Source organism: Sarcophilus harrisii, chromosome 4 (assembly GCF_902635505.1).
Source record: "Sarcophilus harrisii chromosome 4, mSarHar1.11, whole genome shotgun sequence".
In the NCBI taxonomy this organism is placed as follows: domain Eukaryota; kingdom Metazoa; phylum Chordata; class Mammalia; order Dasyuromorphia; family Dasyuridae; genus Sarcophilus; species Sarcophilus harrisii.
The window spans coordinates 435,677,330-435,695,167 of NC_045429.1; the positions used below are offsets into that span (position 1 = coordinate 435,677,330).

Genomic DNA, 17,838 nt, shown 5'->3' on the forward strand with positions numbered 1-17,838 from the left:
TGAGATAACATATGCAAAGCATTTTGCAAGTCTTAAAGTGCTATAAAAATGTTAGCTATAAATATCCTGACTAGATCCTTTCCAAACTTTTGCCTGGCTCCTACAATTGGACATTTTCCCTGCTCCCTCCCTCTACCTTTGCTGTGTTTGCCTCAATGCTAGGGCTGCCTTTGAAGAATCAGAGGAAGAGCTCTGGTCTGTTATCTTGGCCAAGGTTACACAGGTAGTAGTGATAATTCTGGGCTTCCTGTTCAGATCCTCTGACTCCTGATCTGGGGCTCAGTCCACTATAATATGTTGTCTTAATCCCCCTCCACCTTTGAGACTTCAACAGTCTTGTCAAAATCCACAGCACTGGCTGTTGTTTCCTACCCATTCCTTTTCCCCAGGGAAGCCTCTAAGGAATCAGTCCCACTCTTCAAGATCAACGGAGAATCTCAAAACTGGAGAACCAGGGTTTGAATTGGGTGTGACTCAGGACATCACGGGGCTCCTATTCCCAATCTATTTCACTGGCAGAGTTAGAATAAGTCTCTGAATCTCACGGGGTGGAAGAGACCTTAAAGGTCATAGAGTTTGATCCCCTCATTTTACACATAGGTAAACTGAGGCCCAAACAGGTGTACATCATTACATTACATTACATAAGTTCAGTAATTTAAAAAAATACTTATTAAACACTACTGTGTTTAAGGCACTGTGCTAAGTGCTTAAGATACAAAGAAAAGCAAAAAAAAATTATTCTTACCCTCAAGAGGGAACCCTTAAGAGGTTCTAGAGGGGGAGACTAGAAATCTCTTCAGTCCCAGCCAGTTCACTGATACTCCCTACTTCTAAAGAACAATCTCAGGCTTCTCAGCTTTCACTCTGACTTTAGGGACAATGGAGGTTTGAGGGTACAGTGAACTCGGGGGAAAGAGGGCAGCATTCACTAGGCACTCTGCCATAAGAAGTCTGCTATCCCCCAGGATAACGAGCCCTCCCCCTAACTGAGCCAACCAGAAAGCTCTGAGAAGAGGCCCTGGGCTGCATCGAAATCGAGATCTGATGGTAGAAGGAAAATGGTGGGTGGGAGGGGAGAGAAGAGAGAAAGAGTTGGAATTTGGGCTGCCTGCTTTCCCTAGATGCTGTGGAAGGAGGGGGGACTGACTCCGAGAGAACAGTGGGAGCCCTGGCTTCTAATTAAGTAGATTACCAACACAACTCCTTTCTCTCCATTAAGCACAGATGACGGAGCTGCTGATGCTGAGCGTGAGCAGGTGCTGGAGTCCCCTCCGGGAGCTTTCTGCCCACCGATGCCTAAACCCAACCACAAGAAGGAGCCCCAGGAGGCCAGGCAGCCCACACACTCCAATGCCCAGCCCTGACGGGACCCAGGGACTGAAAGGGGTGGGAGAAGCCTAGCAAGGAGCAACCAGGCTGCTGGGGCCGCTATATCACTCGTTTACATCTAGTTTGGGCAGAGCTCTTTTTTTTTTTTTTTTTTTTTTTTTTTTTTTTTAACGGTCAGACTATCTTGCCGGTGTTGATTTCTTTTAGCTACTGTAATTCTTCTCTTAGCTCTTTTCCTCCTTTCTCCCCATTCAGTGCTCTATTCTTTTTAATGTCCCCGAATCCCTGACCATCTCCAACTAGGGACTCCTCCCCCCAACCCCCAGCCTCTGTGTCTCTTCTACCAGGGTACTTAGCCTCCTTTAGGCAGCCCTGCATTTCTCGGGGGTGCAGTTCAGATGCCACTCCCCAAGATTTCTTCTGAAATCCTTTTCAGGGATGACCCCCTTCCCCCAAGCCTTTCATCTCAAACACACCAATTCATATAGCTGGCACTTTTTGTCTACATTGCCCTCATTCTCCGAAAGTTAGGCGAAGATACCTTTATCTAAGGTAAGAGAGGCATGAAGGGGAAGTAGTGCTCAGACCCTCAGGTCCCCAGAGCTCGAGGAGGGGAGGGGTTGTTCTGGAATTGAGGCAGTTACCAAGTCTCATAAAAACCTTCAATCAATCACCCTTGGGCTTTGTGACAGTCCAATCGAGAGCATTTAACTCACTCAGAGTGGGGCCCAAAGAGGAGGGCTGAGGTGACCTGAGGCTCACAAGCTTGCAACCTAAAGAAAGCACCCCTTGTTTCAGGCCTTAACTTCCGGCATCTGGGAAGTAAGTCACTGACAGCCTGGTTTTACTGGAGCTCATCTCAGAGACCCCAGGCTTTCCAAGCTTGGTTTGTCGGAAGGGAAAGAACAGTGGCTTCCCAATCAGAGCTTACTGCCTCCAGTCTCGATTCTCTTATTTGCGCTGTGCCTTTAGACAAACATTCAACTTCTCTGGGCTAGTTCCTCAGCTCTGGACAATGAGGAGGGTTGGACGAGACTACCGTTAAGATTCTTTTCTGCTGTGAATTTTCTGATCTGGGAGCAGGGTACAAGATTCCCTTTCTTTTCCCTTCCCCCATTCCTCACACACAGAAGCATCCTCAGAGAAAGTGACTCCCAAAGAGGCTGAAGTTCCTCCTTCAAGGTCACCCTGAAAGCGAGTGGCGGGAAACAGACTTATGTAGCCAGGCCCCCAACACCCGGAGCTAAATCCCAGCCAGCTCCGAGTGGCTACCTCTCCAGCTCACAAAAGAAACACATACGCACACACAGAGTTTAATTAACTTTATTGATATTCAGAAATTAGGAGAATGACTAAAGGTAATTGCTCATTAAAAATCATTACACCGACGCAGCAGGCACTCGGGAGCTAGCGCCTCCCCACCTGCAGAGCTCTCTTTCCCCTCCCTCGACCCCTCCCTCGCAAAGCCGGGGGCGGGGCGCCTATGGGGTAGACACCCGGCCTGCGACCCTGGGCTCCCCAAGGAGATCACGGCGTGGCCTAGCGGGCCCATGCCATTTTCGCTTTGCTTTCTAAGGTCACTGCTCATTGTACGGTCATTGTATCGCCCCAAAGGGAGAAGAGACGGACCCTCAACGAGACCTTGGCGGAGGCCTCTGGGTATATAGCTCAAAGGATTTAGAATCCCGCTTTAGGTGTAATTCAACTAAAAAGCGTTTCGTGAAACGTCTTCTTACGTCCAGGGCACCGGGGATACGGAATCAAAAACGGTCCTTGCCCTTAAGGGGCAGCTAGGTGGCCCAGTGGTTAGAACTCTGGGCTTGGACTCAGAGAGATCTGCATTCAAATTCGGTCCTAGATACTGCCTAATTCAGGAACTAGCCGTGTGACTCTAAGCAAATCCCCGACGCAGTTTGCCTCAGTTTCCTCATCTGTGAAACGAGCTGGAGAAGGAAATGGCAAAGCACTGCAGTATCTTTGCCGAGAAAATCCAAATGGGGTCGAACGTAAGCGAAGACTTGCCGCTTCTGGTTTTCCTTGCCCTCAAGATTCTCCCTTCCAAATTCTAAGCGGGATTCTCAGATTGGTTTTGTCTCATAGGCCCCTTTGGCAGCCTGGTGACGCCTATGGGCCTCTTCTCAAATCACGTTTTTAAATGCACAAAATAAAATACACAAGCTTGCAAAGGAAATCAATTATGTTGCAACACAACTAGCAAAATAGATATTTTTAAAAACCGAGTTCCTGGGCCTCAGGTTAAGAAGCCGGTTCCCCCAAATCTCTAAGTGCCTTGGGTTCCCTAGCTGAACGAGCCTGGGAGAGTAACTTTTTCCTCTCTGGGCCTTCAATTTCCCTTCTGCTTTACATATTCTCCGATGTCCCAGCCGGCTCTAAATCCTGTGGTTTTATGGGATTGAGATCTTTTGTAAGCAAAGGGGCTGAGGGCAGTCATACAGTCCGGGAGCGAATGGGAAGCTCCAACAGGATTGAATTTCTTATCCTGTCCTGTCTGACCCACTGAGGGAATGGCCCAGGCAGAGGCCGGGGGGGAAAAGCCGGGTAGGGAAGCTCAGAAAGTCCAGGCTCTGCTGGTATCCGAGCAGTCCGAGCCCCGCCCACGGGTAGGACAGACGGCTCAGCAAAAGTCACATTAACCCAAAATCAAAAGTCAGCACGACAGAATCCCCCGCACCGACTATTTAAAGGCCTAATGAGAAGGGATGGAGAGGCTGGAGCGCTGACTTCGCGCTTTTCCGGCTGCCTCCAAGCTGGCCAAAGCCCGGAAAATAAGCCCCGTCCGTTATTAAGAACCCCAGTCCCCCTAAGCTCGAAAGAAAGGCTCCTGGAAGATCTTGGGATCGACCGAGAGCTCTCTGACCATGCCAGCCCTATTCGTTCACTTAGCCGAGCTAGTCATGTAAACCCAAAGACACCTCATTGCTTTTCTTTGGAGAGCAAACAAAGTCCCCGGCCAACAGCCCCACCTCAGAGCCCTGCTTTTCCCCCTCTCCCCTCCCCTCTGCTCCGAACACCCCCCGAGACCCGCTACGTCCAGCTGGCATGGAGGTGCCAGTGAGCCAAGTCCAGCCGGGATGGAGATTACTCTTCTCCATCTTTGAAAAACAAGAAAGGGGCAGGAATGGACCAGGGATCGACTTCAGGAAGAATCTGGAGAGGAATTCGGGACGCAGAGGCTGGGTGGGGGTGGGGGGCGGACGGCTGCCCACCCGAGCCGCTCAGATCGCGGACGTTCTCAAACGTAGCAGGACCAGCTCGTGCTTGGAGGGACACAGACACACACCCGCACACATCACACCGAGGCACACTGGCACACGAACCGCTGGCGTGCAGCCGCTGCCAGGATAAGGGGGGAGCGGTGTGAGAGAGAGATTTGGAGAACGTGGCGCTGGAGAGGCCGGAGGCCGGCTACGAGACCGGGGCACCGTGACGCCGCGGCCCCTTAAAGTGGGCGTGGGGGGGATACAATATAGTGGTGGCCGGGTGGAGGGACAAAGCGAGCGCCCTCCTTCCCCGCCCAGTCCTGTCCAGGGCCCAAGTCTTCGGAGCAGATCGGCCATCGTAGCCCGAGTTAGCGGAGGAAAGCCAGGGTTGGCGAGTGGGGGGGAACCGAGGTTACAGGCGGGGAGTCAGCTGGGATATTGCACCTTCTAGGAACTGGGCTGGAGTACCGGACGACAGACCCACCCGGAGAAGGTGTATACGTGCGAGGTGGCCCCGAGGTCCTGTGAAGACACGCCTTCTCCAAGGCTACCCCAGCGAAGCCGGGCGCTTTCGCTCTCCAGGCTGGGCCGCTGCCCACTTTTGCCAGCGCTTGCCCTGTCCTCCCCAAGTCCGCCCCGAACGCTTTCTCTCTGTGTCTCCCCCAAAGAAGCGAACCTGCCGGGTCGTGGTCCCAACATAATAGGGTTGGGCTTTCCCGGGTACGCCCAAATTTCTCCCTGGCAGAAAGCTCGGGATTCTTTGTGCCCCGAAGGGCCCAGCCAGACGTCCCTCTCCTAGTCAAGCAATTGGATGACGGATGGGGTGCTCGGGTGTCTGAAGGACCGGCCCGTGTTGACAAACACCGTCTCCGTTTCCTCCCCCAAACCCCGCCGCTCCATCTACACTGCTCCTCGGGTTCCCCGGCCCTCGCGCCCTCTCCCGGAGTTGCAGGGGAGAAGACTCAGGTGTCTGTGGACTCTGATGGGAAAGCGGTCTGGGAAGGATTAGCAGGTGGATTAAGAGATTAATCGGAAATGAAGCTGACTCTTCCCTCCGTCTTCAGAAAACCTCTTAATTCTTTTCCCAGCTGGGCAGGGGAGCTGTTCCCTTCTGCCTCAGGCCAGCACCCCCCACGCTGAAAGCTAACTTTAGAGAGGCCTGGGTTCAAGGGGCTCTGTGTGTGTGCGTGTGTGTTATGGGGGAGGGATGCTGCTCTCCTGGACTCTGTCTTTTAGGACATCTGAGGGGAAGGGGAGTAGTGGCTGGGCGGGAAAAGAACAGAAAGGGTGTTAGGAGCCAGAGGGAGACTTCTGCCATTTGTATGCAGCATGGGTTGCTCCCATACCCAGGAGAGTGGAACCGGGCGGGGCGGAGGGAGGGGGCACGAGGTGTAGACGTGATGGGAAGAGGGGCTCTGAGAGGTGTGTGTGTGTGTGTGTGTGTGTGTGTGTGTGTATGTGTGAAGGGACTTTAAAGAGGCAAGATTTCCCCAGTTGCACGGGACTCGTCCCGGATCCTTCTTTCGGTCTTCAGTTCCAGGATCTTCTGTCGGGAGCCTTGGTGTGGAGGTGGAGATAGTGGGTGGGAAAAGGCTGGAGGTCGGGGGGGGGGGTCGGTAGCTCGGGGGCCACTCTCCTCCGTCCCTTCCTCTCAATCTTTTTCTTAATCCTGCCCAAGAGATTTCTTCCAAAACACATTCCCGCCTCCCCCTTTTCTGGGGAGAGCTTCTGGGCAGATGGGAGGAAGATGAGGGACTGGGGGGGGGGCGGCGGTGGCGGCTTGGAAGACTGATGTGTTTCTTTTCAGGATTGCAGCGAGCTGGGGTGGAGGGAGGACGTGCCACCAGAACCCCTCCAGAGCATCTCCCCACCCGCCCCCATACACACACACACACACACACACACACACCTCCGCAGTATGGACTGGAGAGGGTTCGGAATGTGAAAGTCGGAGCTGAAGTTTGGCGCGAGAGGTTTGGGGGAGAACGCGAGGAAGCATGTCTCGACAACAGCGACCCCAGCTCGCCCGTGGGCTCTCTTTCGAGCATCTCCCTGAGTCCAGCATGGCTCAATACCCCGTTTCTACGGTCAAAAGGGGGGAGAGGTAGGAAGTAGGGTGTCTAGAATGGTGGAGAGTTGGGGGGGGTGGCGTGACGAATTGCAGCAGCCCCGTCTCCTCTGATTCATGGAAATGATTAAATGCGAGGTCTTGGCCCGGGAGGCGGCGGCAGAAGGGCAGCCGGCCGCCTTCCCGCCTCAGTTCCCCGCTCCCCCGCTCCAAAGCTGGCGACTTAACGAGAGAGGCAGCCCGAGGGGCGCTTTCCTGAGCTTCGGAGCGCGCAAGGAGAAACAACGCTTGAAAAGTCCCCTATTGGTCCCTCGCCTGCCCTAGCCTAGGATGTCCGCTCCCCGCTCCCCAGCCCCAAGAGCCTTCGGGACGCCTGGGTTTGCTTACCGTGAGCCAGAAGCGCCAGGAACCAGGGGAAGAGGATGATGCCGGGGGAGCGCATGATGCTGCTTCTTCTGCCCGCTGCCCCTTGCCCACGACGGGGAGGGGAGTGGGCTCCGGAGAAAACGGGCTGAGGGAGAAGAGACTCCCGGGTCCCGCTTGCTTGCTGGGAGAAAGGAGCCGGGGCTGCCGCCGCCGCCGCTGCCTCCAGCGCCTGACGGAATCAGCACCAGGGCCAGCGCCTATCGTCGGCGCTGGGGATCGCTGGAGAGGTGGTGATGGTGGTGGGGAGGTGTGTGGGGGGGGAGCCGACAGCTTACCGTAATGACACGAGGAAAGGCGCGTGAGGGAAAGCTAGCGAAGGTGGGGGATGTGTGTATGGAGAGGCTGGGAGTTTGGGGCACCGGCTTCCATCATGTTCACGATGTCGAGGGGAGGAGAATCCTCGGCTAATGTGGGGAGAACGGTTCATCCCCAGCCCTATCCACGTCCCGCCAACCCCTCATCCAGGACATTCTGCTTGCCCTGTGGCATAGAAGTTGGGGTAGGGGGTGTGAGTGGTGGGACATCTGGGATTTCTAATTCAGAGCAGAAAGAGAAATGCGGTTCTATTACTAAATAGCCGTGTGCCTGTAAGGCACGCCTTTAATTGTCCGGGCCTCAGTTTCCTCCTCTGTAAAATGAAGGGCTTTAATTAGATCTCTCAGGTCCCTTCCAGGTCTCCAGTGATGTGAAAGAAGGACCTGGGGATCCATGTTCTCCTCCCAGGGACGAAGGATCAAAAAGGGTGCTCTGTCAGGAGCCTCCGTTTGCAGAGGCAATTGGCAGGGGCACTGGTACCCTTGTGGCAGCTCACATCTTGGCCGATAATGAAGATGGCTTTTGAGCTTACAAAAGGACAATAAATTATTACTTTGCGCTCAATAAATGCCAAGGCTCCAGGCAGCTGCATCAGCAGCAAACTGTGCTCACAGAAAAGCTTAATTATCCTTATATTATAGTTAAAAGCCAGTGGCATCCGTGTTGAGGAGGCACATTCTTTACTTGGCAGGCAGCAACCTGGTTAAGGCCCTGGACAGCTAGAGACAAGATCCCACATCTCTAGCCCCTGTATTCTCTATCCTGGAACAGTTGTACGGGCAATGGGAGCCGCTAGCTCTATTCTGCTGCACCTCTCTGAGCCTCAGTTTCTTTATCTGGAAAATAAGGATAATGGCACTTCTCATAGTCATTTCCCAGGGTTGTGGTGAAAAAAGTACTGGCTAAACTTTAGTGTTAGAGAAATATGAATGTGTAGAGGCAGGGATAGAGCCCGAATCTGCAATTTCATTGGTGTAGGGAACTCTCAGATAAGGAGCTGCAGGCCAGCATTTTCTCTGCAACTTATAGTATTAGGGGGTTGCCTACATCACTGATATAATAAGTGAATTGACCGGGGTCCCACATCCAAGTATGTATCAGAACCTGGTCCCGAGACCAGCTCTCTATCCAGTACAATAGGCTGCTTTTTGAAGTTGAGTTCAGAACATAATAGATTAGAACTGAGAGGGACCTTGAAAGCTTAGGCCCACCCTCTCATTTTAAAGAGGAAATCAAGACCCAAAAATTTTAAGTAATTTGCCTACAGTCACTCTGGTAGTGAATGGTAGAACTGAGATCTAAATCTAAGTCTTTAAACTCCAAATCTCACACTCTTTTTCATAAATTCATGTTCAATAGTTACTACAGTTGCAACTGCTGCTACTACTATTACTACTGTTGTTCAGTCTATTTTTCCAACTCTTCATAACCCTATTTAGGGTTTTCTTGACAAAGGTATAGGGATGCTTTGACATTTCCTTCTCCAACTCATTTGACAGATGAGGAAACTGAAGGACAAGCAGGGTTAAGTGGCTTAACTGAGGATCACACAGTGAGTGTTTGAGGTGAGATTTGAGTTCAAGAAGATGGGTCTTTCTGACTACAGGGCCACCACTCTATCTATTGCATCATCTAACTGTCCAGTACCATTAGTACTTCTAGCCAGCATTTAGCACTATACCTGGCACTTAGCAGACACTTAGGAAATGTTAGTTGACTTGCAGTCTGACCCCCATGACAAATCCCAGTGTAGGTCCTGATAGTGGAAAGTTGGGAGAGGATCATGGGGTATTTTTTTAAATTAAAGCTTTTTATTTACAAAATATATGCAGGGGTAATTTTTCAATCTTTGTAAAACTTTCTGTTCCAAATTTTCCCCTTCTCCCCCCCCCCCCGATGGCAGGTAGTCCAATACATGTTAAATATGTTAAAAATATATGTTAAATCCAATATATGTATATATATATATATATATATATATATATATATATATATATACAATTATCTTATTGCATGAGAAAAATCAGATCTAGAAAGAAAAAAAAACCTAAGGAAAACAAAATGCAAGCAAACATCAATAGAAAGTATGAAAATGCTATGTTGTGGTTCACACTCAGTTCCCACAGGCATCTCTCTGGATATAAGTGGTTTTCATCATCACTGAACAATTGGAACTGGTTTGAATCATCTCATTGTCGAGGAGAGCCACGTTCATCAAAATTGATTGTCATATAGTCTTGTTGTTGCCATGTACGATGATCTTCTGGTTCTGCTCATTTCACTTAGCATCATTTCATGTCAGTCTCTACAGGCCTCTCTGAAATCATTCTGCTGGCCGTGTCTTACAGAACAATAATATTCCATAATATTCATATGCCACAATTTATTAATTCTCCAATTGATGGGCATCCATTCAGTTTCCAGTTTCTAGCCACTACAAAGAGGGTTGCCACAAACATTTTTGCACATGTGGGTCCCTTTCCTTCCTTTAAGATTTCTTTAAGGATATAAGCCCAGTAGAAACACGGCTGGGTCAAAGGGTATGTACAGTTTGATAACTCTTTGAGCATAGTTCCAAACTGCTTACCAGAATGGTTGAATCCATCCACAATTCTACCAACAATGTATCAGTGTCCCAGTTTTCCCACATTCCCTCTAACATTCTGAGGCAGGAGCGGGGTATAATAATCACCATCATAACTAACCTTTTTACAGGGTAACCCAGAAGTGTAAGTTTTAAACTATTGAAGCTTTAATAATAACCAAGACTTTTGGGACATTGAATGTTGCTTTAGTATTTACAAACCACTACATGCATTATTTCACTTGAGCTTCTCCACCATCCTAGATGAGAGGTAGATATGAGAGGTAGGTCCATCAGTCATTATTATTCCCCTTTCACAGATAAGGGTTTGGTATTTGAACAAAGGTCCAAGGCCAATGCAAAGCTTTATCTACGAGGGCATTAACACCTTTCAGTGGATTGCACATTCAAGCGAAGAGTTTGAAAGCTTGTTGTTGTTGTTGCTGTTTTGCTATAGGTCTCGGGAAAGTCATTGCTCTTATATGAAAGCATCCTGAATGGTTTTGTAGGAAGAAGGAAAGACGCAAGTAAATAGGGAGATAGATAGGAACATTAATGAAGTGTTTTCTATGTGCTAGGCACTGTGCTAATCACTAGGGATTTAGGTAGTACCTATCATCAGGGAGCTTACATTCTAATAAGGGGAAGACAACACATAAAGGAGAAGTGGAAGAGGGGGTACTCCTTTGTGAAGGTACAGTTTGGAATTAGTTTCAAGGAAATAAGGTGGAAGCTTGGCAAGGGAATTCTGGGAGGGAAGCAGAATTCAAGGTTTATTGGCAGTGATGGTGAGATGAGAATGATGGCTGGAGAGTGGGCAGCAAGATTTGGAATGATGAGTGGGAGATATCGACAATGAGAGAGACAGAGATGAAGATAAGAGAAAATGATCCTACTGTTCTTGTAACAGTTAAAGTATAATAGCAAAGTTGTAGTATAGGAGATTCATGGGCTGTGAATTGTGTGAAGAAGCCTATGGGTAATGCTCCAGATCTGATAGTCCAAGTCTCTGACAGATATAAGACCAAACCAGAGATATGCTGGTAAATGTTTAACAACAGATGCTCAAAAACATTTTATACACACATGGCACAAGATATTTTAAAATTTAACCTGCATTATTCCCATCACTTTCAGAAGTCTAGAAAATCAACAAAATAATAAATCAGTAACTGATTTATAGCACTTGCCAACTTCTGATGCGTAAATGCTCACACTGAAAATTTGCTAGTTGACTTCCTTGAGCTGGTTCACGCTGGCTCCATCACACCCCGAGATCAAACCAATGTTTATGATTCCAGCCACTTTTGAATGGAAGAATATGTAACTCTACCACTGTATCATAACCTGCAGGTACAGGGGCAAGAAAGTTGAACTAGGAATCATAGTTCAAATTCCTGGCTCTGAGAGTTCTTTTCTGTATGATTTTGTCCCTGTTATTTCATTTCTCAAATAGGAGTATATTCTCGTAGTGGGGAAGGGTGGGGTCAGCAAAAACATCCTAGAAGGAGCTACAGGTTGACTACAGCAAAGTGAGGAATTGAAATTAAAGTTGGCAAGGCAGATTGGAGCCTTTTGAATAAGGTATCTATGTTGTATCTGGCAGGCAATGGGAAACCATTGAAGATCTTTTTTAGTAGAAGAGTGGTCAGGGATATGGAATAGGGTCATAGATATAGAGCTGACTGGGACTTCAAAAGCCATCTAGTTAAGTTTCTTCACTTTACAGATTACGACACTGAATCCTAGAAAGATTAAGTGTTTTTCCAAAGGCCACATAAGTTAGTATGAGAAATTGAATTTGAACTCAGATCTTCCAGCTCAGAGTCATTATTATATACTATCCACTGCTGCTTCAAGATCACATAAGATGTAAAGGATGAGACTGGAAACCAAATAGAAGGCTATTATAATATTCCAGATAAGAAGAGATGGAACCCTAAACTACAGTGATGGCATAGGAATGGAAAGGAGATGTTTCAGAGGTGGAATCAATAGGACTTGGTAAGTGATTTTGTAGAACTGGGGTGAAGGAGAGGGTCTAAGATGATTCTGAAGGAAAGTGATAGATTTGTGAGAAGGAGAGGAACTGGGCATGTTAAGTTTGGGCTCATGGTTTAACATACAGGTGGAGATATATAATGAGAATCTGGATCTATGAGACTGAAATTCTAGGGAGGAATAAGGGGTGGAGAGAGAGATTTGGGAATCATCTGCATAGGGAATCATCGTGGATTTAGGCATGGAAGAGCTCACCAAAGGAGTAAAGGGAAAAGGAGGGCCAATGACAGGACTTTGGCAGGAGGGGCTTAGATTTAGTGGTGCCAGCAAAAGTGATAGGAAAAAAAGCAATCAAAGAGGCAGGGGAACCATATGAATTGAATGTACTCAATTCCTTTGCCATGACATCTTTAGACTATCTCAGAGCTCAGTACTTGCCTTTTCCATAAACTGGATTAAGGTGGATTTGTTTTATAGCTGAGAGAAAAGGAATATAGTATTCCCTTCCCCTCCTTGCCCATACCCCCCCACATTGGCCCTGACTTAGAAACACTTATCACAGATTGCTGCCACATTTCTAGAAACCCCTTTATTCTGAATGTCCTTCAGCAGTTTCCGACCCCCACACCATCTTCCTACTCAGTCAATTTCTCCAGATCATCTTCCTCTCCCCCTTTGTGGCTCAGGGGAGCTGCTTTAACAGCGATAAAGAATTCCATGCAGCAGGCAGGTGGCGTGTAGAATTAGCCAAGGGAGACGTTGGGAGATGATTTCTGGACAGTCACTTAAAGGAGGAAAGAAAAAGGAGACAGAAAGCATGAGGTGGGAGGTGGGAGATGGTGGTGGGTAGCCGGGAGGGGGGAGAGAGAAACAGACTCCAGATAGAGAGGTCAAGAGAAAGCAAGACAGGGATGGAGAGGACAGAGGCTCATCTGTCACATGAGAGAGCTTAGACTAGATGTTCCTTAATGCCCCTCCTATTGCTAACATTTTATGTGTTATAGGATTTAAAACTGGAAAACACCTTAGAGAGTATTTAATCTGATCCCCTCATTTTACAGATGAAGAAACTGAGGTCCAGAGAGATTAAATCACCTGCCCAAGGTCAGGCAGAACTAGGGCTGGGGATTAAATCCCTGTCTTATGATTCCATTTCAGGCTGCCTTTCACACTATAAAAAAATGGAAAATGAAAAAGAGATGGAGGAAAGAGGAATGTAAAATTATACAGCTGGGTTATGACTGAGAAAAGATGAGAGAATATTTTGAAGATGCTTTCTTCCATGAGGATTCATCAGGGCATACATCTCTAATCCTCCAAGACTCTTGAGTTTAGGAAAGCCTGTTTGACTGGGCAAAGGAAGGTGAGTCACAGGGAAGCTATGGTGGTGGTGGTGAATGCTTGGGTGGTGATGAGTAACGGAGGGCTGGGGGTGGGAGTGGTGATGCAGTGTTCTCCAGGCAGCCAGGATTCCTGCTGGGCTGGCCTCTGCTGTTGGGGGTAAGGAGGATGACAGGAGACTTTGGAAAACCTGCTCTCTCTACTGGCAGTCCTGGGCTAGGACTCTCTGGGTGGGGGTGGGTGGGTGCCAGTGTCTGTAAAGACTACGAGATCCAGAATGCAATGCTCTGCCCTGAGGTAGGCAAACAGGGTTTGCACTGTATGGTGGGAATTGTAGTTCCCCTCGGGGGTGCCCTTCTCCCCTGAATAAGCTAACTGTGGCTGACTCCATCTTCTATCTCCACTAAGCCCCATGGGAAGGGCTCTTATTTAAGGACGAGGAGGTGCTTGAGTGTCCCAGGGCTTCTTGGGGTCTTGCATCTCAGCAGCAGGTGAGGAATTGATGTAGTGTTCTATAGGCAAAGTTTTCAGTCTGCTTCCCTGAAAGAGTTTCCCCCTAGAACTTCCTATACCCCCAATCACCAAAACAAAAACCCACTGGGTGCAATGCATTCTGCTTGGCCCTGTAGGAGATCGGTACTGTATAAGGCAGAGGACTTGACCCTTTGGGGATCTCTGTCTAGGTGATAAATCATGGCCTTATGGCAGGTGGTGCACAAGAGCTATAGACAATGAAAACCAAAGGAGTCCAGAGGAATCAACACCTGCAGCTGGGGTTGGTCAGGGAAGCCTAAGTGGGGGAGGTGGAAGGTAGGCTTGAAGGATGGGAAGACGTTCCATAGGTGGAGAGAGATTACCTTTCAAGCAAGGAGAAAACATTCACTTGTCTGAAGAGGGGAAAAGAAGGCAAGAAGCATTTATATAGGAACCACTAAATGGCAGGCACTGTGCTAAGTGCTTTATGTCAGAAGACCTGTATGTGAATCCTGACTCTGAAGCGTAATGCCTGTGTGATTATGGATGGAACCATTTTAACTTCTCTGGGCCTGTTTCCTCAATTGTAAAATGGAGCCAGGTGTTCCGAAGCCCAGGAAGGAAGGTGGGAATTTAGAAATGATGGCTGGTAGAGAAAGAAAAAATCTGAGGTAACAGGGGGAATGTAGGGATGATCTCTCCAGCCCCTTCCAACTTTCTATTCTCAGGTAAGGTTAGACAGGAAAAGGAGCTGGCAAGGTAGCTTGGAACCACATTGTTGAGAGCTTGGGGCATGGACTCAGGGAACCATCTCCTACTTTTATAAAGATTTTATCTGTAAAATCTATATAGATAGACTTGTGATATTAATGTTCTCAGGGAATGTTTTCACCTTAACTAAGAAATCTTTTTAAAATTTATTTTTGATTTTTACTAGTATTTTATTTTTTCCAAATACATGAAAAGACACATTCACCTTTACAAAACCTTGTGTTCCATTTTTTTCTCCCTCTCCTTCCCCCTCTTCCCCTTCCCCAAGACAGTAAACAATCTGATATAGATTAAATATATGTAATTCTTCTAAACGTGTTTCCATATTCGTCATGCTACATGAGAAAAATCAGATCAAAAGGGAAAAAACATGAGAAAGAAAAAAAAACCCAAGCAAACAACAAAAAAGGTGAAAATACTATGATTTGATCCATATTCAGTCTCCATAGTTCTCTTTTTCTGGATACACATGGCATTTTTCATACTGAGTCTATTAATTGAGAAGTCTTGAGGAGCCAAAGGCTCGAGTCCCTACCGGAGGAGTTTCAGACATGTGGGCAAACAAAGGGGAGATATCTTTTTGTTTTGTCCAGAAATACCCCCCCCTTTATGCATTTCAGATCACACTAGGCAGACAGCTGACTCTTGGTACTTGTAGGATTCTAGCCTTAGCACCAGAAGAAAGCGTGGAGACTGTGATCCAAGCCTGTGGATGAGGATGTGGATGTGGATGAGGAAATCAGGGCCCCAAAAGTGAATTAATAAGATAATAATAATGAATATATACAGGACGGGTTTAGAAGCTCTTCTAGATCCTTTTACTTGATCCTCACAACAACCCTGGGAGACAGGTCCTTTATGACTTTCACTTTACAGAGGAGAAAACCTAGGAATAGAGAAACTAAGGGACTTAATATGTGTTTGAGGAATGACTTGATTTCAGATCTTCTAAGTCCAGGTTCAGCACTTGTAACTGCTAAGATCATAAGAGAGATCTAGAAGAAGCCTCAAAGACCTTCTCACAGCACAGTAAACAGTCCAAAAGTCTAAGAGAGGTCATAGAGCTGAGATTTAACAACTCTGTGACATTAAAATAGTGGTTTTCCATTAAAGCACATTTCCAGGAAGTTCAACCTTGGGTGGCACTCAATAGTCAGCAGTATTAGGAATATTATCAGGGCTTGGCGGTAAAGGGGAAAGGAGAGGGTCTCCCAGATGGCTTGGTGGGTCATAGATCTCATATAGAAGCCCCTCAGAGAGGCTATAAAATTTAATCTAATTCCCAGAAGTCAGCTCCCTCTTTTCTCAAGCACTAAGCTTCAACCTGCCCTTTTGAAGACTCCAGGTACACTGGGTACTCATTCTCAGCTCTTCCTTTAATTTCACACATACTTTCCAAAGGATATTGAGAGGAAATGACTATCCTCCAGGAGAGCTTGCAAGCATGTCCTTTGTGGGGGGCAGGGATATTAGGAAGGGAACCGATACTCAGTTTCTTACATGGCTTTGTGGGCAGCACAAGGGTGAAACTCTCCCCCTGTCCCTTACCTATAAGGCAGGGGTCTTCAAACTTTTAAAATAGGGGGCCAGTTCACTGTCCCTCAGACTGTCGGAGGGCTGGACTATAGTAAAAACAAAAACTTTGTTTTGTGGGCCTTTAAATAAAGAAACTTCATAGCCCTGAGTGAGGGGGATAAACGTCTTCAGCTGCTGCATCTGGCCCGCAGGTAGTAGTTTGAGGACCCCTGATATAAGGGGTAGGAGTAGGGGAACACTTCCTGATCAGCATTGTATGAGAGGCAGCAGAACATCATGAGAAGTGCCAGGTTGGAAGTCAGATAGATCCTGGGTCTGGTTTCTATCTTAAATCCTTTCTCCCTCTCTTTCTTCCTCCATTCCTTCCTTCCTTCTTTCCTCCCTCCCTTTCTTCCTCCATACCTCCTTTCCTTTTTTCCTTACCTCCCTCTCTCTTTTTTCCTCCATCCCGCCTTTCCTTTTCTTTCTTCCTTCCTCCCTTCCCCCCTTTCTTCCTCAATCCTCCCTTCCCTCTTTTCTTCTCTCTCATGACCCCAGGGCTCAGATTTCCTAGTTATGGCTCTGGTTAGGGGAAGGGACCCTGCTTCTTCATAGAAAATGAGACCTTTCATTCCCATGAGCTTAAGTTACGATGGGTTCTGGGTCCATGCTGGAGCAGCAGAGCTCTGGCAGCGGAGGGAGCCCATCTTTCACCCTAAGGTCAAAAAGAGACAGGTCTGACCGTTCTAATCAGTCCAGCGAATAGATCTGGAGTTGATGCTTTCATTCTCCAAACAGGAAGGAGCCCTCCAGCCCTCCTACCGGTCCCAGCTGAGGCTGGAGCCAAGGCTTTGATCCTCCACAGCCTCCATAAATGTTTAATGTCACGAGCTTGGCGAGAGCTGTGAAGGGAAGACTTGGGACAGAACTTTTGGTCGATGATGATGATGATGGAAGTGGTCAGATGATTTCCATGGGGGGAGCAGCAGAGGGGTGGGGGCTGGGGAGGTCCCCGGGTGCGGATTTGGACTGCTAATGAAGGAGGCTCTTTGAAAGCCTTCCCATTGGAGCTGGAGAATCTGACAGCAAAAACAAACAAGCAAATGGAAAGGCCCATTCCCCAGCCTGACTGAAGGCAAGAGAGGAAAGTTAAATGACAGACAAATGCAAATACGGCTCAACAAACACAACGGTAATTACCATCCCCGGCAGCCACTTGGTGTTTGCTTGCAGTCTCAGTTGGCAATTCCTGGGGGGGGGCTGGGTAGAGGTGATGGGCTGGGGTCCTTGGGGATTGACTGGGAAACTCGAGCAGGAAGACTGGCCTGTGATCCCAGTTGACATGATTTTTACTTGATCCTTGAGAATTCTGAGACTGAATCTTGGGATCCTGGGGTAGGTATCTTCCCCTCCACCCCCACCCCCGCCCCCGATGCTTTCTCAATTCCTTTGGGCCTGAAAATATGCCCAGATCCGCCATCCTAAAAACACCCACAACCTTATTACTAGATTGCTATCCCCTCGACATGGGATTAGGCATTAATATATTATGAGGAGTTATTAATATGTAATTATAATACATTAATATATATTAAAAGCAGGGCTTCTTCACCTTTTTCATGTCACATCCCCTTTTGGCAATCTGATAAAACCTATGGACCCCTTCTCAGAACAGTGTTTTCGAATGGATGAAATTGAATATCCAGAATGATGGGGAAGACCAGTTATATTGAAATACAAATATTTTAAAAGAAAATGAGTTCCTGGACCTTGGGTTCCCAGCTAAAGTA

The 17,838-nt window shown here is 47.8% G+C and overlaps 1 protein-coding gene across 2 annotated transcripts in view; it reads right to left on the minus strand.

Moving 5' to 3' along the window:
- Window positions 1–7,254, minus strand: part of SEZ6 (seizure related 6 homolog) — a 77,260-nt gene extending 70,006 nt beyond the window's left edge. For both annotated transcript variants that reach the window (XM_031967715.1, XM_031967714.1), the window contains exon 1: window positions 7,009–7,254. In XM_031967715.1, the coding sequence (XP_031823575.1) occupies window positions 7,009–7,063 (55 nt within the window). In that variant the 5' untranslated portion in view covers window positions 7,064–7,254. The remainder of the gene's footprint in view (window positions 1–7,008) is intronic.
- Between the last annotated feature and the right edge of the window lie 10,584 nt (window positions 7,255–17,838).